At 36.2% G+C, this 27,046-nt stretch overlaps 1 protein-coding gene across 1 annotated transcript; it reads left to right on the forward strand.

Annotated features, from left to right (window-relative positions):
- Positions 1-317: 317 nt before the first annotated feature.
- LOC129257765 (uncharacterized) lies at positions 318-25,811 on the forward strand. Its single transcript, XM_054896161.2, has 8 exons — positions 318-413; positions 7,181-7,492; positions 8,504-8,781; positions 9,239-13,726; positions 20,188-20,354; positions 22,000-22,115; positions 22,522-22,597; positions 23,197-25,811. The coding sequence occupies exons 2-8, from the start codon at positions 7,425-7,427 to the stop codon at positions 23,263-23,265; spliced, it is 5,262 nt and encodes a 1,753-aa protein (XP_054752136.2). The 5' UTR covers positions 318-413; positions 7,181-7,424; the 3' UTR covers positions 23,266-25,811.
- The last annotated feature ends 1,235 nt before the right edge of the window (positions 25,812-27,046 follow it).

Genomic DNA, 27,046 nt, shown 5'->3' on the forward strand with positions numbered 1-27,046 from the left:
GGGTTCTGGGACCAGAACAAATGAATCTAACCATTTTATTCTGTATAATTTTCAACTTCTTTTTATGGTATTCGATAACTTCAACCGGCCTTCAACTTCAACTTCTAGCTATTATCGTATTCGCATGACAGGCTTGATTTTATTCCTGAATGCCTGGGGAAAGTGTGGAGAAATAAGTATGAAATGAAGTATGAAATGTAATCCCCTTTTAAATAAAGAAATAAGGTTGGAGGTGTCTGAAATTACCTTTTTTTTTTGGGGGGGGGGCCGGGGGGGGGGGGGGGGCTAGCTAGCTGGATCCACCTCATTTTTTGTCCATAGCCAAATTCAGCGCGCGCTGTGCGTTATGCGAGCTCACGCGCGCACTCTGTGCACAATTTGTGGAGGATCAACACAAACAGGATTTTATGATGGTAAAGTGATGTTTTCTTAAAACGAATTTATTTTTGTATGTTAGAATCGGCCATTCTGCATGATTTTGTCTGAGAGTGTGGATGAGGCAGAGATTATTCATGTTCTAAATTAATAAATATTGCTTTGTGAGCGTGCTTGTGTGACTGCGAATTGCATTGATTGAGTGAGTGACTGTGTCTGTGAGTCGAGACTGCACTGACTGCATGCCCTGTGCAATTGTGAGCTTGCCAGTGCAGTGTGAGATTGAGTGTGCTGCGCTTGTGAGTGAACATGGTCATGAATACTGTCAAAAATGACTGATTTGTAACTGAGTTGGTTCTGTGACTGAATATAAAGATGATCTGTGCATGCTGAAGTTGAAAAATTGTGCTCAAAGGGATTGCTACATCAAGTACAGATTTAGAAGACACTGAGAACACTGTCCACCAATTTCTTGGTAGCTGATTGTTTATACTGTCACTGTACCAATTGTTGTGTCCGGACGATCAATTTTAGAAAGTCATTTTGGAAGAATTTACAAAATGTTAGGAAATATTATAGAGAACAAAATAGAAGATGATTACTACTATTGAATTCATATCTTTAGTGTAATCCAAAGACAAAAAGAAGGCTTCAAAAATATAAAGTGTCCGGACACCCGACCCCCCCCCATGGTAGTACTAGTCTAGTAGTGTTAGACATCTGTCGTTCTTGCTGTACATCTAAAATAGTGTAATTTGTTGTAAAGGGTTCGGCATTGTTTGGAGTTTGTCCACAATTATTTCAAGCATCGATAAGTAACCTACCACTGCTGTTGTCATCGCATACATATGCTACAATTAGACCAGGAATTAGAGTCTAGTTCTAGTCTAGGTCTAGGTCTTTTTACTTGCACTATAGTTTAGTTTTGTTCAACTGCACCAAATGTCATGTGTTTTTGTGATTGCGGCCTCAGCCAAGTACGACTATACATGTACTCTGTAAAGAGGACTGTACTCAACGGAAGAAGAAGAAGTAGTACAAGTATGCGTAGCCTATTTTACATACAATGCATGAGAAAATTACACTTTATTATTATAAAGCTGCTCGGACTAGTGAAAATAAACAATCAATTAAAAATCTATGACCAAGATTTACTGAATCATTGTAACAGATTTTCTTCAAGCCTTCATTGATATTTTTTTGCAACTTGTTATCAGAGTGAACTTACCCTTTAATTTCCCTTTTCTCTAAAGTAAAACTGATTTTAGTATCTGTAGTAAATTAAATGTATGAAAACAAAAGTAGATAGTTAATTTATAACTCTTCACTCTGCTTGTACATGAGCACTTGTTTAACATATGTACACAATGGCATTGCAACTGAAAAAGTACAAAGTAGTTGATGGGTTCAGCTAATTACTTATGCAAATTAAGTGTAATCAATCAAGCACAATTTTGCATCTTTGTGATTGAAAGCTGAACTTTTCATTGCGTAGTAAGATGATCTTGAAAACAAAATCATGCATATACTCAATTGACATCCAGGCTGAAAATAATTCTAAATAAAACAATTCTATGAGCAAAATAATGATAATCTGATTCAGCAATATTTGTTGCATGTAGTCATAAATGCAATAGATGGGCTGATGATGTCATTTCCCCTGCTTTAATTTATTTCATTGTATGAAATATTGATCTTTTCATATGAATATTCATACATATATGTCTTGCTCGTAAGGTTGTAATGTAATAAGTTTCAGCAGTCAGTCATCTTAAAAATTAGTAGTGAATCTTATTTTACATTCTTGAGGGAAATTTTATTTGATTTTCGTCAAAATATAATAGAGTAAGTGGGGAGTTTCTCCAAAATACATACAACTTTATTATTTCTTGTCCAATTTTGATGAAATTTTCAGGGTTTTTTCTTGGGGGGGGGGGGGTTGTTTGATTTATATCTTATTATACTTTTAAAATATCATAATTTAGGGGCCTGGAGTCCTGGACGCCCTGGAGTACCCCTTCAACAATTGCACACTCATTACATTACATCTTTTTTTAATATTGGTCTTTTTTCACTATATTATATGTATATTTGCACAAAATGAGGTTCCACAAAAATATAGGCAATGAAGTATATTTCAATTATTTTATTTTTTCCAAGCTCACCAGTAGGCTAATTGTATACTGAATGTGATATGATCGCATGAAATTGACCTGGAAATGAGGTTGCCACAAGTAAGATGAACGTGGGATAATTGAGCCAGCTGGCTCTCTAGTTAAAATTGGTAGCATGAATCCCCCAAAACATACATGTTGTATGTACATATTCATTTTTCCCTTTTTGGAATTTGAAGTACATGACATTAAAGGACAAGTCCACCCCAACAAAAAGTTGATTTGAATAATAAAGAGAAAAATCAAGCAAGCATAACATCGAACATTTCATTCAAATCGGATGTAAAATAAAAAAGTTATGACATTTTGAAATTTTGCTTAATTTCACACAACAGTTATATGCACATCCTGGTCGGTATGCAAATGAGGGGACTGATGACATCACCCACTCACTATTTCTTTTGTATTCTATTATATGAAATATTCTGATTTTCTCCCCCTTTTCATGTGAAATCGAGTTTTATTCCTGCCTGAACGTGTCAAATTAACATTGTGTAACATTATGTGGTTCAGTCAAGTTTTACATTATTTTCAATTCTGTAAGAAATGAAATATTGTATAATTCAAACAGTAAAAACAAAAGAAATAGTGAGTAATGGACATCATCGACTCTCTCATTTGCATATTACTGAGTTGTGCATATAACTGTTTTGAGAAAACTACGTGAAACTTTAAAATGTCCTTACTTTCTTATTTTACATCCGATTTTGATGAAATTTTCAGTATTATGCTTGTTAGATTTTTCTCTAATATTGATCAAATCAACAATTTTCTGGGGTGGACTTGACCTTTAAATGTGAGGTGGTGGGGATAGGTTTAAAGGCAAGAATATGGCTGAATAAATGAGCTGATGGACGTAGGTTGGTTTTTTCTTCAAATAGGGAAATACAGAGGACTGTTTCAAATCATAGAATTAAAAGAGGAAGTTCTATTTAAATTTAAGTACTTATTGACAGTTGCAAATTTAGGGAACTAAAGGGGGAGAATATTTTGGCTAAATAATGAATTATATGTTCATTGTAAGAAGATGTAGTCTACTGTAATGAATGGTAGAAACTCATTTACAAATTCATTTTGGTTTTTAACCCTGCTACATACAGTCTTTCTACAAACAGTAGAGATGACGTTTTTTTATGAGGACAGCAAGATTTCCATTGTTACTTTGTTATTTACGGTGATTCCTTAATATTACCAGAGTATGCACTTTCCAAAACCCCTCTTCATATGTATTCATGACTCAAAATACAATGACATATGCTCCTCCGACATTCTCCGGGCTTAAATAGGGTGGCATGCGTTAGAATAGGATTGTAATAGAATTGTTGGTTCAGATTTCAGAATACCGATAATGGGCAATTCCAAGCAAAAGTGGACATTTTCCAAAAATATATATTGGCTCTATTTCAAATCAGGATCAAATTTTTCTATCAAAACTTGTATGGAATTTCATAAATACAAAAGGGGAACATAATTAGCCACAATTTTTTTTTCTTATGCATCCCCTTATAGGAGAATCCAAACCATACAAGAAATTCTATTTATGGGACTACATGTACATATATTGTTTTTTACTTAATTTCAATTTAACAGAAAACTACTGCTTGTTTTGTAAAATTTTCTTTTGGATAATCTGAAGGTCATCATTTTGATACATCATAACTAACAAAAAATTTAAAATATAAGTTCATTTTACGATGCCTGTGAGTGGATATTTCTGATGTCACTCCGTAACCGGGTATGGGTTTACGTTTTAAGTCATAATTAATGAAATAATACACCAATTTCTTAATGTAATGCAGCATATTAAAGCTAGAACAACATAAACAACATAGAATCCAATCAATAAATCAAAATTATGAAAGCAATTCAAAATTCACAGAGTTTGAGCAATATGTTTTCTCCTCAAATATGCATGTCCATTTTACGTCACTCCGTAACCATGTTTATGAATATTCATATCTCATTAATTCAGTGGATCAAAATATAAAATATTATTTTGAAAAGTGGGTCTCAGCAACTACTGTCAGGTACCATTTCTTTGCAAATAACTATTTAAATATGGGTGATATCATTGTTTGAATAAAAAAAAAATGCTTCTGAATGTCACTCCGTAACCGTGGAACTGCCCTAATGTAAAGATAATGATTAGGGCTTATTTAGTTTTGGAGGTTAGGTTTTGCCTAACATGCAGATTTTCAATCAGAGCAATTATCGCCAGAGCAAATGCCATGGAACCCAAAATACAGCAATGTTGAAGAGCATACTGGGTGGGACTATCATAGCCATGATTTAGTTAATCCTGGGTTATTCTCTCTAATGACAATAACCAAAATTTCCCGGATGTAGCTCATGCTTCTTACATGTACATGTGACCCAGTATTTTCTGGTTGCTTGAAGGTAAGAATAATACAGCAAAGCAAGTTTCATAATGATTCCTCCTTAAAATGTGAAAAAAAATTAAGAACCCTTAAGGACGTTCCACAGTTAAAGTGAAATCCATGTCATTTTCACCAAACTTTGCACATAGATACTTTAGAACCTTAATATTCGAAATATGCAAAAATTAACATAGGTCCATGTGCTTGATTTTTTGCTATAGAGCTTCAAAGTTCACCCAAATTGATGTTCTTAAGAATTGCGCATTCAAAAGAATTTGGCATTTCTAGACCGCCCAAGATTACTACAATGAGTTTTAACCTCTATTACTCAGTCAAAATACATGAAAAAGTCATCGAATTTTGCAAGAGAGTTAATAATTGTATCGTTAGAATGGAGAATCTATTTATAGTGCTATTTGTTTGCAATTTTAAGTTTAATGGCACTGTCAGTTCTTAAAAATGGCGTAAAAGATAACAAAATCCCAATCTAAAAAATGTGAAGTTTCAGTAACAAACTACAAACGTACAATAAATGCTGCACTTTATTCAAAATCCATGTCATTTTCACCAAAATTTGCAGAGTTGTAGAGGAAGGTATACCTAAGAAGTACAAACATTAAAAAATAGGGGTTCATGTGCTTGTTTTTAAACTATCAGCATTTTTATTACAGCAAATGTGCTTTTTAAAACACCAAAAATGCGCCGAATGCTTTGTATCTATGTGAAGAAAATATCAAAACCACTCTACCATTTTTTCAATCTCGGAGTAATATTCGTGATTCTTGGCAGCACTGCAGAGTAAAGTATTTTGAAATGGTAGAGAATTTTTTTTTGAATGGTCCATGGAATAATTCAATTTTTTAGCTTCATGAAATAACGCATCAGATCTGCAGTTAAAGTGCAGAAGATGAAAAAAATCAGCTCATACCCGCAGCTAATCAATCACCTGTTCATCCATTGTGACGTCAGCGCGCAGAGTGTAAACTATGCGCAGATCATAATGCGCACAAACATAACTGTGGAACGTCCTTAAAGCATATGTATGCGACTAGACTAGCGTTAGCAATGGCACGAGTAGACCTGAAGTTGTTGGTCACACACTGAAAAAAAGAGGAGAATTTCTATTTAATGCACAAAGTGAATGGCAAGTTCATGCTATGTGCTACATCCAGGAACTTATGGTTATTGTTGATAGCCCTGGAGAATTTATACCACACTTTCAACCCATTCGCCACGTAAAAGTTATTCTAATTATGGAGCCAAACAGTTGTCCCAAAAGTAATTGTGTCCTGGAATGAGAAGAATTGGATCATAGGAAAATAGAATGAAATTTAATCCAGCTCTTCATAGAATAATCGAATTTTCTAGTTTAGACTACTCTAAACCCCAGGTTTAATTATTAGAATACCATTACCATGTCATGACTCTGAAAAAAACTGTACTGTAAACAATTTTTTTAGATTAAACTAATTAAAAAGTCAGGTTTAAACAAGGGTATGATGAATAATGGAATGATTGAATGTACATAGCTATAAATAAATGAATGAATGATTGATTGATTGCTTGCTTGATTGATTGATTGATTGGTTGATTGATTGATTGGATAGATGGATAGATAGATAGATGGATCAATTAATAATTGATCAAAAAAAGGAAGGAAAGTAAAGAAAAGAAAAGGAAGATTTCAATGACTAGTCAAATGTACAGCAGATAAATTATTAGATGGATGGATGAAATGAGTTATGCATGTACAGATTTGATTGAGTGAATGCTTACTGGCCCGCAAGTTGTAATGAAATAATTGATTTATCTCTGATTCTCTGGCATGTCATATATGTATATATTGTAGTTGGTAGCCATTTAAGTCTTGTCAGCTATTTTCAGTGGTTTTTCTTTTTGATTAACCCGTCTTGTTAGAGTTAAAATTTTACATTATGATTCAGTCATATCAGTTTTCATTTACTCTATAAATGTTGAATTCTTTTTATTGCAATCAGTAAACATTCTACTCTGTTCTGGTGATAATTGAATATTCTGTATTCATGATCTGTATCGTGATATCTCTGCTTTGCATTTATGATATCGATGCAGTTCGTATGCAGGTTTGTAAATTATTTTAATCTAGAGTCTGTGTGTTGATTCAAATGGATAACTGTCAAACTTATCCCGACTTCCCAAGTATTATTAAAGTACCGGTAGTCCATTATTCCTCTGATTCTTAACGATCGTCTGCTATTTTCTATCTTCCGCCAGGTAACCATGCATTCTGTATAAGCTTGACAAACTCAGAGCCGGGATCAAGATCATCAATTCTCCATACTTCCTATCAGAAATGGGTGCAGACTCTGGTCCCCCAGTGATTTGTACTATCACTGAGGACAACCACAAGGCTGAGAGCCCTGTGGCGTATCAATCACTCCAAGGGTGTGGAGTAGAGGATAAGTTCTTGGAGCACACAGTAGGTTGTATGTTAGTATAGTATCTTCGGATTGCTGAGATGGAGCCAACCGTCGTGCCTGTAGGATGGAAGAGAGCCATTGTCAATGAGAAAGTAGTCTATATGAGGTGAGTCTGTAAACAGGTAAACAATGATGATAATAACAGTTCTTGTATAGCGAATTATGATACAACATATATGGTTCAATATTATTACACAGGCTTTATCCTCACAGCCTATTAGAGTGCTGAAGGCGCATATCAAGGAATAAATCTCTGCTATTTACCCATTTACCAGTCCTTCACAATTACATTGTGGCTTGGATTCCAACCCACGACCCTCTCTTTCATAATCAGATGACTATTTATTCACTTGGCCACCATGCTCCAGTAATTTATGCAACATTTATGTACAGCTTAATACAATGTTTTTAAGCATTGCATACTATATGGCTTCCCTCAAGGTTCTCGAGTATCCAAAGGAATTTCTTCATACTGTGTACACATTTACTTCACCTGGGACCCCATTGCAGGGTAAGAGTTTCCTTTACAATGCAACCCCCAAAATCAGTTGTGAGTTCCCAAGACACACATTTAATTGTTGAAAATAAAGTTGCATTGATTACAACTTTTCTGCAACAGGCCCCAGAGTGGCACCTTCCTATAAAGGGGTCCCTATAAAGGGACATTAATACTGTGGTGGGATTTGAACCTCGGTCCTGTAAAAGAAAGAAGTTCCACCACCAAGAAAAAAAAGGAGGAAAGGAAAGGGAAAAGGATGGAATGTGCTTGCCAAAATTCATCACAAAATTACCTTTTTGTATTGAAAAGGTCAAATGTTTTGCTTGCTTGCGACCTTTCAAAATGTTGTTCCTTTACACAATGTTTGGCTCCTCCAATCTCATTATGTCACTACTTTAAACACATCTCAACCTGCAGTGGGCTCCAGACATGGTGAAAACATATTTCTTAAAGTACAAACATATTCTTGTGGCAACACAATATTCAATGTAGTTACAGCAGGTATAAGTTCATACCTGTCTTTTAATGTTTCCTGTTTCCTTTTTTTCCCTCTTTCCTTCAGAGTATGTAGATTCTTATAAGGTTTTATTACCTTTTTTGTGCTTTGTTTCTTCACAGCCCCAGTGGACAGCTCTTGCAGTCAACCGAGGCAGTACAGACCTACTTGAGCTCCAATGGCACCTGCAAGTGTGGCCTTGAGTGTCCGATCAACCTTGACAAAGTCTTCAACTTTGATCCCCGGGTGCTTTGCAAGCCACGTACAGCCCAGGAAGCCAGTAACGACAATGGACTCACTAATCTCTGCAACCATAAGAGGAAAGTGGTCGCCATGGCAACCTGGCTAGACAGTGTGGAGACGGCAAAGGTGGAAGATGATGTTAAAGCCAACAATCCTGGTGAGTCAAGAGAATGTTGAATAGATTGAACAAATGAACTATCCTTGTAGTCATAACAAAATTTTTGAGTTGTTTAATCTTTAATATTCGATTTTGAAGAATACACAAAAGTAACAAAACTTTTTTTTCAAGATAATTTAGCTGTCTATTCTTTAATTTTCTTTTTTTTTCAAATCTAACATTTATACTTCCAGTGGAGTTGGTATTTTTCCACTGAAGTACATTCTAAGTATGAAATCAAATTCATGAGCAAAATCGTGTACTGAGCTCTTTTCACTATTCAATTTAATTTTTACTACTTTTGTCATTGTTACTCTGTTTTATAGTAGTCTAGTTGCTAGTAGTTATTTTAAAATCTACTGGAAAGTATGCATTTAATTTTGATTTATTGTTGATTTGTTTTAACTGAATTGATTTTAAATCCTAAATGTGGTTTATTTTTTCTTCGCTTTTACAGGTCCAAGTAAAAGTAGACCCATCCCCAACTTTGCAACAGAGATGCAATTCCCTAACTTCCCAACCCCGAACGCTCTTCCCAGCTCCATGCACCCCGGTACTATGCCACAAATGAATCAGATGAACTACATGCACCATATAGACTCAATCCCATTTGATGCCCATATGCAACGCAATACTATTGAGGCACAACAGCACCAGATGCGAATGCTCTATGAATTCCATCAACAGTTTGGTACAAATCTGAAACAACGCAAGCCCAAAAACCAAGGGGAGTTTATTGCTGGTAACCAGCACATGCAGCAGCAGATACCTTTCACCGGGCAGAGTGTACCTGGTATGTCTCCCCCAAGGTTTGCTTACCCAGGTATGCCTCGATATCCTCGGCAGAGATTCCCTTTTCCGGGTGAATTCAATCAGCAGCATCCTGGGGCAATGAGGAACCTTCATCCTGGGGTTGTACCAAGGGGCGTGCCTCAAGGAATGATGTCTCCGCAAATGGGCAATATGTTTCCAAGGCCACAACATTCACATGTAGCAAACAATCAACAGATGTGCATGCCTGGCATGTATGGAGAGGATGTATCGATGTACGTAGCTGGACCTACCAGTCCTACCTTCCCAGGAATACTGCATCCTGGAATAAGGCCTAAAAAGAAGAGGTCACGTAGCGCAGATCAGGTCAAAGTGCCAACTACGTGCTCTCCAATTCAGCATGTCCTTTGTGAATCTGATACCAGGTCCATGTCTGCTAGTAATCTCCTGTCCATTGCTGCTAAAGCTCAGTTAGCAAACAAACAGCAACAAGAAGCTGTTTGTAAAATGCCAAACCTCGCCAGCCAATTACTACAACTCCCCCATGAGGAATTGACCAAATTGATAAAAGCTCACCAACAGCAGGCAAAAACGGAATCAAATGAGAAAGATGCAAACTCTGAGCAATTGTCTACCAATCAATCAACAAGTCTCTGTCATGCAGCACCTATGGACAATCCATCTAAAAACCTAGAGACAGAAAAATCTATTGTACAGGAACCACAAAGTATAGTAGATGGTGATGGGGATGCAGCCCATCATAGGGACACTGCTGAAAGTGAAGAAAAAGAATCTGTATGTGAACCACAATGCGAGGAGATTCCTGCAGATCAAGAGAAACTCCAAGACTCCGGGCCTTTGACAACTCCATCTCCACCATCACAAGCAAAGTGTGTCAGTCAGAAATCAGAGAGTTTTGATGAGAGTTCAAGAACTTGGGCCAATGAAATCAAGGATGTGACTGACAAACAGACAGTGTCTGATGAGCCTGTGAAATGTGAAAAGAGTGAACCGAACAAGGAAAGTTCTTCAGAAGTGCAATCTAGCAATCCTAAAAGTAATCATCCATTGGAACATGTCATGAATGAAGAGGAGTTACATAGATTAAAAATGGAGCAAGAATACCTCCATGCTTTACCTGGTAATGTGCAACAACCACTGAGAGCTGGATATCCAGTTGAAATGATTCCAGGCATGCCAACCAGAATGCCAGTACCACCAGGACATGTGGTTCCTAGGATGCCAGGAATACCAGAGCTTGGTGCCATGGGTTACCCTCCGGTACCGTGGGGAGGACTCCAGAATCCAACATTTGCAATGCATGAAACAGAACTAGACTTTGCTCCAAGCAAAAAGCGCAAAAGGAAGGCTAAAAATCAGAGGAGTATTTCTGCTGATGGATTATTCACTCATAGTGGTATGGTGTCCCATCAGCAAATTCCTCAGATGATACCTTTTCACAGTCCTGACCAACCAGCTATGCCTCAGATGGTTGTGAGGAATCCCCACATGAACCCTCCTCCTCCTCATAACCCAGTACCACCTAATCATCACGAGTACCCTCATACACATATTCCAGGAATGGTACGTCCTCCATTTCCTGATCAGCAGCTTGTCATAGAACAACAGAATATCAATAGTCTTCCTGTCATTGTTCAAAGTGCTCTTGAAGATGCTCAGCTGAGGAACATGCTGCCTCAGTTGCAACAACAGCGACTATACATGAAAACTACGGGTCCTAAGAAGGTGAAGGATATGCTTGCAGACTTACGTAATTCCAATCAGACCGCTGTCACAAGTGCAAATTCAGAAATTTCCAGCACCAGTAAGGATGTAACACCCATTGCTCAAAGTATCAGCGAAACCATAAATACAACTTCCACCAATGCTCCTACATGTATATCTCAAGCAGTTAAAAAATCACAACAAACATTGTGTACAGAAGCATCCCAGACAGTTATTGAATTAGATCCACAATTTTCTTTGCCTAGAGATTCCATCAAAACCTGCAATGCCACGGGCAGTGAACCACTAAGCACTATATATTACTCCAGCAATGCAGATTCTTCAGTAGATTCTCAACATCGTTCTGGGATTGCAGTGTCAGAACCTATAAATGAACAGTACTCATCGATATTAAGTGATTCGCACAGTGAAGACATGCAAACGATTGGACAAAATCAGGATTGTGATAATTCCGAAGACAGTTTGAATAATTGTGGTACAGGTAATGATGAAGTAGTAACTCGTCTTGCAGCTGGAGCCAACATGGATGATGCTCCGTGTGTTACAAGACAGGAAGTATATAGTGAAACAAATGAAACTTCAGTGAAGGTTCTTAAAAAAACCTCAAAGGCAGATGGGACTGCAGTTGATATTGCTTGTTCAACTTCATCTACAAGTAAGACATCAGAATCTGGGAATCTGTCCACATCAGCTATGCCGTCAGAGAGTGAAGAACAAGAAGTTGCTACACTTCTCTTATCAATGACTGATCAACCCTTAAAGTCCCCTTTTAGCAACAGTTCTGAAAAATGCCATCGAGAAGATAATCATACTGTTAATCTGTCGGCTGATGTTTCTCATTGCAAAAATGAAGGTGTAACATTAGAATCTGGTAGACAAGTTACCAACAATGAGTGTTCTACTCAGAAAGAACAGAGCAATGAGAGTGAGATCTCAGTTGTTACATATTCACTTCCAGTGGCTGGAATCGATTCCTCAATGGATCAAGTTGCGCAAATGACAGATAGCAGTAGTGATTGTTGTATGGCTGATGAATTGACTATCAACCAAGCAGATAATCCCAGTTCTAGTTTTGAAGCATCACAAGACCAAGTATTTAGTTTAGAAAATGCTTGTCTGTTAATGCAAGATACTGAAAATGTTGAAGAATCAAATTCAGAGTGTGATGTTTCTACAAGGTCAGAAGTCTTGCCCATGAACGCTGCATGTGATGATAAAGCCAAAGATTCACCCCAGTCACAAGATTCTTGTCATGTCATGTCATGTTCACAGGCTGATGAATCAAGGGAAGACTCTTATGAAAGAAATCCAGAACCAGGCAGTGAGGCTGATGCCGAGGTCTCTTCTAAAGGGATTACAACAGAAGCAGAGAATGCCACATCAAGAATACAACTCAGTAGTGAAGTAGATAAAGATATTACATCACAGGTCAAAGTTCAACAATATATACCAGATATGGAGGTGGGAGGAGGGGAAGGAAACAAACTTGTCAAATATGAGCAAGAAACGGGAACTGATTCTGAACTTAGTACAGCAGTTGAGAACAGTGGATCTGACAACCAATTAAGGACTGACCCACAAATTGATATGAAAAATGCCAAAGAATTATGTAATGTAGAGGAAGAATGTCAAAGAGGTTCAATGGAAAGCTTAGAAGGTGTTAGTAGTGGAAGTGGAAGGCTGTTACCAGAGTGCAATGTAAATTCTAACAATTCCAATTCCGGTGATCATGTAGTTCAAAGTGAAGAAATTTATGATGTAGATTTAAATTCAAATACCAAACCTGCAGAGGCTTTATCTGACCCAAACGAGGGTTGTGTGGACAGTGCTTTGTGTGATGTCAGTGTCATTGACATACCAGGAGAATCATTAAAACGAGTCATTTGTGAGGAATCTGTAAGAGTGGATGTTCCTGAATCAGTTCTTGTGAGTTTGGCTAGGAATAGCATTGATTTGTCTCCAGAAAAACTTGAAGATCAGGAAAGCACCTCATCTCCTTGTGGTCATAATTTTGAAAGCAATGGTGAGGAAGCAAAAGAGGGAATGTCCATTAATGTTTCTAATCGAGTGCAGGATTCGGTTGCTCTTTTGAGTGAGAGAACTGATGAAGATGTTCCAGATTCTTCTGGGAGTAGTGCAGAGTCATTGGAGGACGTTCCAAGTAGTGAGAACAGGACTGAATCACAAGAACCTCTGAGGCAGTCAGAATTGACATTTGAAAACACTGCTGCTGTTCAGGACGTGAAGCAAGAAACAAAATGTACAAGTAAAGATTGTGGTGCTAGTGGTGGTCGAGCTGCCCTGAGGGACTCATCTGTGAGCAACATCCAAGAAGTGCTTCCTGTTCCTGAGATGATCAAGAAGCCAGCTGATCAGAGTGACAGTGTGACCTCTGTCATGGACAGACCACCGGATAATGGAATAGTGGGTAAGTCTGATGAGATTTTTGTTAATTATTTGTATGCCCTATCTATAATAATATACATGTAGTCTGCATGCACAGACTCGTATTTGACCCTTTGACCAATAACAGGTCTAGAGTGAAGACTAGACTCCAAAGACTCTGTCTGTACCTTGATAGAGCCAGCCACAGTACATAGTGAATCTAGTCTCACTACTTCAGACCCACTATGCACAATGTGATTGCAAAAAACAAGGTTCTATGCCTGGCTTGCCTGCAGACTAATAATACCGCTGTTTATTGATGATATGTACATGTATATACATGCTATGCAAAAACTTGGATAAAACAAGATTTTAATTCACAGAGTGATAGACAAAAGAAGAAAAATATTAAATACGGGTGAAATGATAAGCTTGGTGAACATGATGTTCGATGCAACTTTCCATGATGGAAACAAAAATTATCTTTGATTTCCATTTGACTTGTATGAGGACTCTTAAAAGCTTCTAAAGCTTATTTAAAATTTGACTTCATTAATCTGTGAAGTATAAAATGAAGTGATTGTGTTCTTTTCTACATTGTCTTCTTGTCTGTATAACTTATATCAACTTTTTGAAATACATGTATATCCATTGACATTTATTTTTGTCTTGCCTGCATAGCAGAACTAGACTATAGGTGCCATTTTTCTGACAGTGGTGTCATCGCTAACATTGAAATTTTAACCGAGGTTAAGTTTTTGAAATGTCATAACTTTGAAAGTATACTGACCTTGTTTTTTGTTACTTGGACATAAGAGTAATCAAGTATCGCATTGTCACTAGGGTCAATGAACTCTGATCATATTGGGGATATTTTGTTTAATATCGTAACTGAAAGTGTATGGATCTAGTTTATGAAACTTTGACATCTATAGAGTAATCAAGTATCACTAACCATCTTGCATGAGTCTTAGGTCACATAAAAAGGTCAAAGTTCATTTAGGGTCAATGAACCTAGTATTTTACTATCATACATATAAACATTTGATGTTGTTTGTGAATAATTATTCATCTTAGTTGTTTTCAAAAGCCAGCACTGCTGAACACTATATTGAATTGTGTAATGCAGATGAGACTGCCAAAGGCATTCCACTTGTTTAAAATGTTTACAAATTATCTGTTACTCATTATATTTGGAAAGATCAGATTTATACAAGCCCCTTTTCAGTCAACCCATTTTCAGTATTATCAATAGCGAATCTGAAATTAATTGACTAATAAGTAGTAATTGCTGCCTTCAAATAAAATACATTTCCATAACTTGGGAAGTTATATCAGTTTTTTTTACTTGTGGAATGTTATTGATAAAAAGCTTGATGGAAAAGGTTTTCAGGTTCAGTCTAACTTTAACAATGTTCAGATCATTAAAGTGTCAAAAGTTGTCTAATAATTGCAGATAATCAGACTCTTATCAACTGAGCAAAGTGAGCAGCATGAATAGTGTCTATAGGTAAAGTTCACTCTGATATCAAGTTGGTTTATAATAAAAGCAGACAAATGAGAGAAATGTTTTCCGAAGGTTTGACAAAAAGACATAATAACACTTATGAAGTTTACATGTAGGCCGTATTCTAAAAAAAAAAGGTTTCAATTGTACCATGGTACAAAATCATGAACTGTACAGATTTCTTTTATATCATGCTTATTAAATAAAGCACCCTTTGCCATAAGTGTGTACTTATAATTGTCTTTTTTAACTAAAAATTTTAAGTACACTGTATATATGTGATAAAACATGGCCTAAAAATGTTTGTTCACCGTAACAGAGGTTGAATAAGGATCGGTCACCGTCAGGGTTTAAAAAAATATTTTTTGGGGTTCTTCCTGTGTGATAAAACAGTAAAGCATACCACTTTCAAATTGGGTTAAGTCCACCCCCCCTCAAAAAAAAAATATTGATTTTAATCAACAGAGAAATATCAAACAAGCATAATGCTGAAAATTTCATCGAAATCGGATGTACAATAAAAAAGTTATGACATTTTAAAGTTTTGCTTATTTTTCACAAAACAGTTAGGTATGCACAACTTTGATATGCAAATGAGAGAGTCGATGATGTCACTCACTCTTTCTTTTGTTTTTTATTGTTTGAATTATATGATATTTTATATTTTACAGATTTGACAATAGTGACCAACTTGACCGAACCACAAAATGTTGAAACAATGGTAATAATAATAATAATAATTGGATTTATATAGCGCTTTTTCTAGAGGATACAAAGCGCTGTTGATGGCATAAGACATGATTCAAACCTAATAGGTTTATGGTTATATAAGTGTCTTTTGAGATTGTTTTCTTAAAACCGTACCACATGTTCAGGGAGGAAAAATCAATGTTTCACATGAAAATGAGGAGAAAATTAAAACATTTTACAGTATATCTTATGATGAAATACAAAAGAAATAGTGAGTGGGTGACCTCATTAGTCCCCTCATTTGCATACCAGCCAGGATGTGCATATAACTGTTCTGTGAATTTAAGCGAAACTTTGAAATGTCATAACTCTCTTATTTTACATCTGATTTTGATGAAATGTTCAGTGTTATGCTTGTTTGATTTTTCTCTTTTTATTTAAATTAATTTTTTCTTGGGATGGACTTGTCCTTTAAGTTTATCAAGATTTAAATTAGGGTCTATGCTTAAAGACTAACCAAGATTGGTCTGGAATTTGAAACCTACTTTGGGATTGACATAATTTCTGTGACTGTTTAGGGGGAATGAATGTGCTGTGATGTAAACGAGTACATTTACGGACTCATGAAGCTAATCCCTCTTTATCCTCGTCAAGGTTTCAACCAGACTCGGGCCGGCCCTGGGCCAGCAAATTTCCAGATGTAACAAATAAAGGGTCTTAGGCAGAGTTACCTGTTCTTGGTCTGAACATTAACAACGATTTAAAAAAAAATTGTAAATTTGAATGGAATACATGTCCTGTACAATTTTGTAAAATGTTTACACAATAATTTTTTTTAAACCATGATTTGGTGTTTTTTTTTTTTTTTTTTTTTTTTTTTGGGGGGGGCATATTTGGTGGAATGCTGGGCAGGCTAATGGAGAAAAATTAGCAACAAGAAATGAGGGTATTCAATATGCCAACACTACATTTAAGCTTGAGGCATATTTTTATGTAAATGCTCAAGTAATATCAAGGCCATATTATTATGACATTCAAACCCCAGGGACTTGACGTCCTAAAATGGATTAGAACACCGCCGATTAATTACTTCCTGTTTGAATGTGCAAAGTTCAACTTCACTGCCAGCCAGTGCCAGCTGCATGTGTTGCAAACTCCTAGATGCATTCCTCTGACATGTAAAAGGAAATGGTTGAAATTAAGGTAGCTGACATGTGTTGATGTTCTTTCAGTTAGCTCTTTTACAGGTTCATTGTCTGCAAGACATGAGACCTTGACTTTGATACATGATTGAATTTCAGTTTGTTTGGTATACTGTAAATGATGATATTTTTTACATAAATTTTTGTTTAAAGGCTATGTTTGTGCTGCTTTATTTTCATAAGTGCAACAGAATGCAACAAGATTTATTTATTGTGACAAAATTTGATTGCTGTTAAAACATAAGTATCCACAATGTGTATGTAGGCCTACATGTATATTATTAGAAAAAATGTTTGATGAATTGCAAATTGTCAGAGACTCCAACTCTCCTGCTCTCGGCGGGAGATCTCCCGCCGAAAGCCCATTTTCCCAAAATCTCCCGTTCTCCCGCTTGAGATTTAATATCTCCCGCCCAGACTCTGTTTCTCCCGCTTAAGATGTATTTCCCCCCCCCCCCCCCTTAAAATGATCTTTCTCCCGCCCAAACACCTTTTTAAAAACTGCAATTGAATTTTCATATCAAGGTAATTAGAGCGTCAAAGCTGTGCGCAATCTCGTTGCGGGAGCGAGCTATCAAGATAGCATCATCCTCCTATAGGCCCTCCTACGTTGCATATACCAAAGAATTGATAACATGACATGAATTGATGACTATATATCATTAGAATGTAAAAAGTGAGGATATTCCTTCGTTTTGGTTTCTAGGAATACCATGTGAAATAATTTGAGAAGCAGTAAAATTGCTGATAATCAACTTTAAGCAATCTTACTCCAGAGATCATCATCAGGGGCCCGTTTCTTAAAGGACTTGCAACTGTTGTAACTTTGCCATTATCACGATTATGGCAACTACCATGGAAACCTTGGTTATGATTGGCTGCTGAGCCCTTTTACCATGGTAGTTGCCTTTTTTTTTTGTGGCAAAGTTACGTGTAAGTCCTTAAAACAAGCCCCATATGAGACAAGATGGATATGGAAATGTCAATTTAAGGTGAGGTCGTATTTATTATGTCTTTACTGGTTGATACGAATAAAGATCGCAAAAATGTATGGTTTTGTAGATGCTTATCAAGTTCATATACGTGCACGAATAATGATATATAAAACCAAAATGTATGATTTGATTCATTGAATTGTTATTTACTTAGAGCCATCATATATTGAAAATTAGCCTGAGATAGCACGGGAGAGCATCTAGGACCCTAGAGCTTCCAGGGCCCTTAAGTGGGCCCTATACACCCCGGCCGCAAGGGACTTCGCGCTCGTGGTGTGCGCTTCGCGCAAATCAAGTTGGAGTCTGCAGTTTGCTTGGAGATCCAGGCGGGAGAATCTCCAGATCAGAAGGTGCTTGGGGGTGGAGTCTCTGAATTGTTGATATAATAAAAATCAGGAGGGTCCTTTAAATGTTGACAGCTCTGTAGCAATGTTTCAAAGAGTAACTAGACTCTTGCAATACCCACGTTGACATTGAAGAATATATTATAAATCAAAATATGAATTTACTGTGAAACATGCATTATCCTGCAACGTTTTGATAGAATGCAACCAATCCATGTGGAATAGTTGGGTCTTCGTAAGAATGAAGTTGCTGCTCTCGCCCACTGCAAGGTGGATGAGCTTCAGCTTGCATCTTCTCTTCATTAGAACAAAGATTAAATTGGTATGCATGTGTATAGGCCTGCTGCTTATGATGTATCCAGTAACTGTGTGTGGTACATGTACAAGCATGCTCCGCAAGGCATTATGGGAGTACTGGAGTAGTGCTTAATTCAGTTTGATGAAAATGACAAACAACAAAATTGCGGGCTAATTTGTAGTTTACAAGCAGCAGGTTCTGGGAATTGTCTTGTAATTTTCAGGAGATTTGGGTCATTATGGAAGAGAACATGAACTGAGCCGGGAATAGTAATTTTGTAATTTATTGAATAGTGCCAGCACATGACAAGACTGGTATCAATACTATTTGACGTTTATAGTCCTTTGGTTCTTGTTCCTGCTTTCTCCAAAGTCTCCATTAAGTACAGTATTATTCATGAAGTATATGAAATGTTCTCAGACATTTTTGTGTATTTTGCACATCAAAGACATATAGAGTGTTGACTTTGCACTCAGTCTCTAAATTACAAGGATTTGGAATAAATCCAGATGATCCAATCAGTTGCCAGCCAAATATAGATTTAAACCTTATGGATTTAAATATACGCTAAAAGATTTGAACTTCAATCATTTAGAGTTTTGAAAAGAGTACACTAGTACTTAACATTAAAAATAAAGCCAATATTCGACTGATCACTACTCACAGCCAATATGGATTTATTGTAGATCCTTCAAATTTATATGCTTGATTGAACCAGCTGGAGGCGATATAGTCTTGCCTCTCCAGACCTTGACATTCTGACTCTAATACATGAATGAAAAAACAACCAGCAACAAACTGAAATGAGAATGCAGTTTTATTTGCAAGGTTGTTTTAGCCTGTTTGCGTTGAGCGAGTTTGCCTTAGCTGACAGTACATGTACTGTGGGTCCATACTCCATAGACCCATGCTACTGATAAATTTTGGGTATTGTGTTGCCTAGCTGCCCCAGAATTAGCAGGTGGGGGGGGGGGGGGGGGGGGGCTCATGTCTGCCCACCTAAAAATTGACCATACAATTAAACATGAATTTCTTTAAAACTCCACTGAATATTTTCTGTTGATGCATTTATTTTACGCTTTTCGTGCCGATATTCATGGCCAATCATTTTTCAGATTAAAAAAAAAAACCCATGGTGCCCAATGTCTGCATGCCCATTCACTTTACACGCAATAAGGGGATTTGAAAATTGATGAGAAAGGCAGCATTTTGGGGCTGCTATAGGAAATGCCAGAATTTCAATATTATTTCACCATTTTGGCTCAGATTATAATGAATATAAATATCTGTTTTCATATTGCATATGTAAAGTTTGTGGTTACTGCTTATCTCCTTTTATTTATTTATTAGAATCATGAACACAAGGGGCGCTGTGCAAACTTAAAGCACCACACTTTACCGTACTTGAAATGACCATCCTTATCATTCAGCCATAAAGTCATTCTTCAATTTGTTTCATTATTTCTAGGAGATGTAGCCTCTTGTTCTCCCACCCGTGATGACGAACCTTCGTTCACACCTGAGTTTGAGACGGGAGACCTGGTCTGGGGTCAAATCAGAGGTTACTCATCTTGGCCAGGGAAGCTAGTTAGTGATGCTGAGGTCAAAGGTCAAAAGAAGAAGGAAGAAGGCAAGGTAAATTAAAATGGAAAGTTGTTTGATACTTCCTCTAAAAGTAGTTGCAGTTTTATTTACATGCTTGAAGCTTTGATGGAGTTTGTTTCAACTGCCAATTCTTGCTACATGTATTAAGCGTAAATATTGAAAAGCATCAGCTATTTCAACGTGTCTTTACTGTTGATTAAAGTTTAACTTAGATGCCTGTTTTCAGCCAAAAGTCTTACCTGACAACTGTTAAAAGCTACTGAAATTTGTGCATCTTGATTGGCTCATAACAAATATTAATGAGTGGAAATCACTACCAATTTACTTTACTCCCCATATATTGGAAACTGAAGACTGAATGTAGAGTGGGGACTACTTAATCACCCATGATATGTTTATTTTAGTCATGTGGAATTGCTTGTGATTTTGATGTTTTTATATTAAAAATCACATGTCTAGTTTTGCAAGAACAGGAACTGTACATTTTTAAGGATGGTCTCAAACTTTTGCATGCATTGGATACAATTTTTTCACGAATCCTGTAGTCTATTGAAAAGTCATATTTTTAGAATAACTTCCCACTATTAAAGTGACCATGTGTTTGAATATTTATTTTCATATTTACCAGTATTACATTGATAAGCATTTTCCAATAGCTCTTTGAAAAACAGAACTTCCAAACAATAATGTCCAGTATCTGTTTAATAGTGTGTTGTGCGTAAGTGTAGTGTGCACTCTCACGTCCCTGCTTGGACACACATCCTGGTGCGATTGTTGTCAAAAAAAAAAAAAAATTTGGATTCTGATGGCATCGTACCAGGGAAAAAATTACACAGAGGGCTGGGTGGCGATTTAGCCCCCGAACTGCTCAAAAGAGCCCTGGAAATCCCCATTCATCATTGCAATAAATAAAGCTTTAATATCCAATGTTGCAGATTTAGGCCGTATGTTGTAAGAAATAACCCCAGAAAATAAAAACAATTTTTTGCTTGCATCATACTCTTGGCGCAGAGGGTACTTTTCAATCTTGAATAATTGAATTGAATTGGTATGGTTTATTGAAAAAATATCAAACAGGCAGCTCGCAGGCTGAAAATTTTCAATTTACAAGCAAAAAATCAACAGAGATAGTATAATTTTACAATGGTGAGAGATAAAGCAAAAAAGAATAAGCTATATTGACTGCCTGGAGTTCACTTGTGCCTGCTGCAGCTCATTTGTAGCGTGTCTTCATTCATGACCTTTGTTTGGGGGAGACATTGAAGGATGTGAAGAAAGAAAATGAAGAAATACAACATGCTATTCCTTTTCCATTTATATCCTTATAAGTATAAGGTTTGAATTTAAATATCAGAAAGCTGAAAAAAACCAAGAAGAGTATCAAAATATTTTACTCTCAGATAGAATGTATAAGTATCAATTGTGCTGTTGTCACTTGTTGTGTTGGTACATGGGTTCCCGGATTCTGATCGCATCGGACAGTTTTCTTTAATTTTTACTTCACCGAGTACATACTGTGGTGTGTGCAGTTATTATGCTGTTTCCTTTGACCTGCATTACTTGTGGTATAACATTACATCTTGCCACCATTCTATGATATCAACGTTCAATTCAATTCAAGTATGAAATACAACATGATTGTTGCTAAACCTGCTTTTATGCCATTTCATTGTAGGTTTGGGTGATGTGGTTTGGGGATCACTCCTTTACTCAAGTTGAACCAACCAAGTTAAAAACTCTCACCGAGGGTCTAGAGGCTCATCACAAAGCAAGAACGAGGCATAGAACAAGGTAACATAATATTAGGCAGCCACTTACCATATGGTCTGCTGTAGGCGTTTTGTTTTTAAGATAACCTTTGAGTCATTTATTTTTTTATACACAAAGATTTTGTTGTTGAAGAGGGTTGATTATGTACATGTCTGCAAACTTTAAAAGTAAAAATAAAGAAAAGTGGACCTAAAATAGACCCTTGTCGGGTGCCATTTATAACTTAGATAGAGATTTGTTTCCTATTAGAAGTGTAATCCAAGTGAGTTAACTGTTATGTGTTAAAAGTGAAGCTTATGAAATATGTCAATTAACTTTTTTAGGGTGAACTTCCCCTTTAATCATTTGAAGAAATATTCAACCTGAGATCGTGTCCATGCATTATGCTTAACTTTGCACTACTGCTTGTATTTTACAATTTTGAAAGGCACCGGACATTAACGAGCAGTTTAGAGGCAGCCATCCAGGAAGCTATGATGGAGCTGGATAATAAAGCAGAACAGGTATGGAATTAAATGATTTGGGAATGTGATCTAAATCTGTATGATGTAGAAAACCTGCTTTCTGAAGATTTAAATATCATTGGTTTCTGCTTGTGTCCACTAAAGATGGTTGCTGGAGATGTATGTTTTTGGGGTCATCTTTTCGTGGGTGGTGGTCTTTTGATTATATTTTGGGGTCACAAGGTTAATGGTCACTGAGGTCATTTCATACTTAGTAGTCCATTCCAGCAGTACAGAAGCGCTTGACAGATAAACTTTGAATGCAGATAGGAATTAAGGTGATGTGATCAGATTGGGGTTATAAGGTCAAAGGTCTTACAATGACATGGATCATTAGCAAAATAAATAGACAAATCAGAAATAAACTAGGTTAAAAAAAGATTTATCAGAAATAAACTCTGTTGACTTGATGCACATTTTAGTGAAAACAAAGTTTTATGATGCATAATATATTTCAAATCCAGCAATGGCAGAGGCATAAATTGCCTTTGTATAGATGAGAAATTGTACTTATTTTGTTCAAATCATAAAATTCCTTTCTTTTTGTTACTCTGTCAGGAATAAAAGCAGCTCCTTTTTTTTCTCTTCCTTATTTTTAGGCAAATGAAAAGAAGAGGAAAGCGGGAGCAAGAGGGCGATCACGGCTGAAAAGGCCAAAAATCAGATAAGAAAATACCACATTTTCACTATCATTAATCTTGTGATGGCCTTAACTATGTGATTTAAGTATTCCTATGAAAGAATTGGTTTTATTTATGAGTGTGTGATTTTATGATCAAATTTTATAGTATTGATTTATTTTTCTGGTACATCCAGGGGAAATGAATGTTTTACCTTTGTAGGTTCAACTAAATCAGGTGGGATATCTTATTGTCAAGTTGATTTACAAATGAAAAATGTTATATATAATTTGAAATGGAAAAAGTGCACAAAAAATTGCACTGAATCTTGTATGCTGGATAAATTTTTAGCATTCTCTCTGTATGTTTCCACTTACTGACGAGTCAAGTGAACCACCCCACCGCTTCCCCCCCCCAAAAAAAAATGATTTAGAAAATTTCATTTTCTCCTGTCTCCTGTAACATTTGAAATTCAATTCATTTTTTTTTCGTATGTATTTCATTTGCCATTTTGTACAAAATGATATTAATTGGGGCTTGTCACTTATGGCAGAATTCCAAAAATTGAATCAGAGCAGAAAAAACAACAATCAAGTAAGTGGCTATGCCCTGTATATCATCCCTGAATCTAATCTTATGCAATCATATTGGTTCTACATCCAGATAGTGGGATTGGGATTCCAGCTCAATGGTAATTTTTCATGTATTTATCTACAAAAGGGCCGTCTGCACCATCCCGAGTTTTCAAATTAGCGCGCTATTTCTGATCCGACAAATTATCCCGATCTGAACAATCTCGAGATTATTTGCAATGGAGACGCAATTATCGCGCTAGTTCGTAGGATTAATCTCGAGATTGCAATCCCAAGTCAACTTGGGATTATTTGCAAAATAGCGCGCTAATTCGTAGGTGCAGACGCACTAGGGATTATTTATTCACGGCGTCAGACCATAATGCATCGATGCCTCGCTCGAGCCGGAATCGCTCTTCTTGCGATGGTGGCGACAGGGTTTCTTGAATCTCGAGATTAATCGCGAAGAGGACCGATCGGGCTAAAATCTCAAGATTGAGCAAACTCTGGATGGTGCAGCACCGCCTTTGGACACTCAAAGGGAAAGAATGGACACTTGGGTAATTTTTTGAAACATACAATTTTGCTCATTGTGAAGGGTGCCCAACAGTGTTGAGTAAGCAAACCTTTGCACTTCAACACACAGTAATGTGTGAAGCATATGGGGTAAATGAGAGGGAGGGGGTTAGCGAGAGGGCACAAGGGCGGCGCATAGGAATAATTTCACCTCTCCATTCGCAGTAACCTTTAAGATATATGCATATATTATTTTATCAAGATTTTTTTTAAAAAAAGCTTAAAATGTCAAAATCACCCCCTCCACCCCTCTACCATTTCCCCCATATGTTTTGTACAAATCCCAAAATGATGATATGCGAATGTATACCTACCCAATGCTGGCGGGCGTCCTTTCCAAGCGTTTCATTATGCGCTCTTTTGAGTGTCTTGTCTTTACCTTAATATAGTGTCTCTGATATCTATGCCAACAGGAAAATTAGTTTTGTTCGTTTACAAATTAAAACCATTTTCTTATTGCCCAATTCAAATATGGAATACATGTATACGTCTCTATGTTTCTGTACAATACTTACAATGACTGCGATCTCTATGTTGCTATATTTTTAAAGGGGGAGTGAACTGTGTGTGGTCTCTCATTGACTGTATATTATAAATACATAGTCTTAAAATATACTTTTGTCAGATATCTACTAATACTACAGAGAATAAATTGACCTATAATTGTATTTGTATAGAGAAACTAAAATGTTTTGAGAGGAAAATTAATTGTTTTGCTACTTGGTAACATAACTATTGCGGTATAAATGTATTAGGTAGTTAATTAGCATGTTATCATTCAAGTGGGTCTATATTACTAGACTACACTAGCATTATGGGTCAGGAAACTGGCCAGGTATGAGTAGTTGAGGACTCGAGATGGCGCTATTGGTTCGCTTTAAGAAATATTTCAGATTTAATATCAGGGGAGTATTTCACAAAATAAATACTGATTTTCACAATTGTTATAAGCTACTGAAATGAGTGTAGCTGATTGGCTGAGAGAAATTTGTCAGTGAAAATTGCTTACAGTTGCTTCATAAAACACTTCCCTATAATAGAAAAAAAATTATAGTGATTTCTTTCTGAAGATTGATGATTGTGTTTTGATTTGTAGCTCTTGAAATCTTAAAATTGATCGTATTCCATGCCCATTAATAAAATATACTTTGCCAAAATATTGTGTAGAGATTTTTGGTTGAGAAAATTTGATGGCCATTCCATCTTCATTGAAAAACAGGAATGCTTGGAAGCAAACATTTTGGTTTTATATTGTTGTTTCAATGATGTAAAGAGTAGCAACAATGTTTAGTGGGCTTATGTTACAAGACACCACTTTTAAAATGTTATATCCATTCATTGTAAGGACCCAGAACCTATCGAAGTACATACATGTGCTGTAGTTATGGTTAATTATGTTTTGTTCAGAGTAGCTGATTTGCTTTAAAGGGCAAATCAACCAGCAGCCTTAATGAATAGCCCCATCTCAAGTTCTTATTTGTCCAGGTTTATTACCCATAATGCAAAATTTGAGCAGAGTAGTCTTGTGATACAGGCCCACTTGAATGGTAAAACATTAATATACGTTCATATCACAATTGTTTTATCAAGGAGCAAAACATGCTTTTCCTCCCAAAATCATTTTAGTTATCTACATAAATAATATATGTCCATTTATATAGCACAGTTACTATGTGCATATACTCAACTGCGCTTTGATACTTGGTATCATATTATCAAATATAATTATATGCTAATTTATTTTCTAAATTATCAATAGTTGTCTCAATTTTTAGGTATATTTGGTACTTGACTTGTATGTCAATAGAGACCTGACACACACTCGCTCCCCTTTAAATGGGGAATTTTCCTGATATAATGTAGTGCATTTTGAATGCTTTATTTTGGCTTTGGATGAAAAATTACCCTTCAAATCAATCTCTTACACTCTGTTATGTTTTTTATTCAAAGATTTACAAGTATGTATTTGTACTATTGATAGTATAGGTCTCTTAACGAATGGGCATAAATATCTCCTTGTCTTTTCTTTTAAAGAATACATGTACTAGGACTTATCCTTGGTGCCTGTTATATTTTCAGCAATAATATTGAACAAAGTTTATGCATTTCATGTTGAAATTTTATTTGGTGATCAACTGGCTGGCTATCAACACATTTCTTGTTTTCTTGACTTCATTTCTCTATTTTCTTGGTACATGTACACTTCCAATGGAGATTTCATACATGTAGGTATTGCCAATGAAACTCGGTATCTTTGTTTTAATTTGTCACAGATTTCATGAAGTATGCCTTTTGACCTACATATAAATCAAAAAGTCAAAATGTTCAATTTTGAATTTTATTTGTATTTAAGATGTCCATACAGAGTTTTACTCTGATGTCTTATGTTAATACTATATAGTGGTATCTTCAATTTTCAAAAGTATTTGTGTCTCCTTATTGATGACGTCACTGGGATTTTTTAATAGCCACATGGGTTTTTCAGTTTCATGAAGTATGACTTTTTGTGGATGTTTCAACTATGTGCTAGAGTACTATTATATATTGTCACATTTATGGATCACTTATACCAGTGCTATAGTGAGCCACATTTCCTCAAAAAGCATACTATTAAAAATAAACTTGCTTATATAATGCCTAATACCGCTTTTAATCAGAAGTCTCTAAACACTTTATGCAAC

Source organism: Lytechinus pictus, chromosome 3 (genome assembly GCF_037042905.1).
Source record: "Lytechinus pictus isolate F3 Inbred chromosome 3, Lp3.0, whole genome shotgun sequence".
NCBI lineage: Eukaryota > Metazoa > Echinodermata > Echinoidea > Temnopleuroida > Toxopneustidae > Lytechinus > Lytechinus pictus.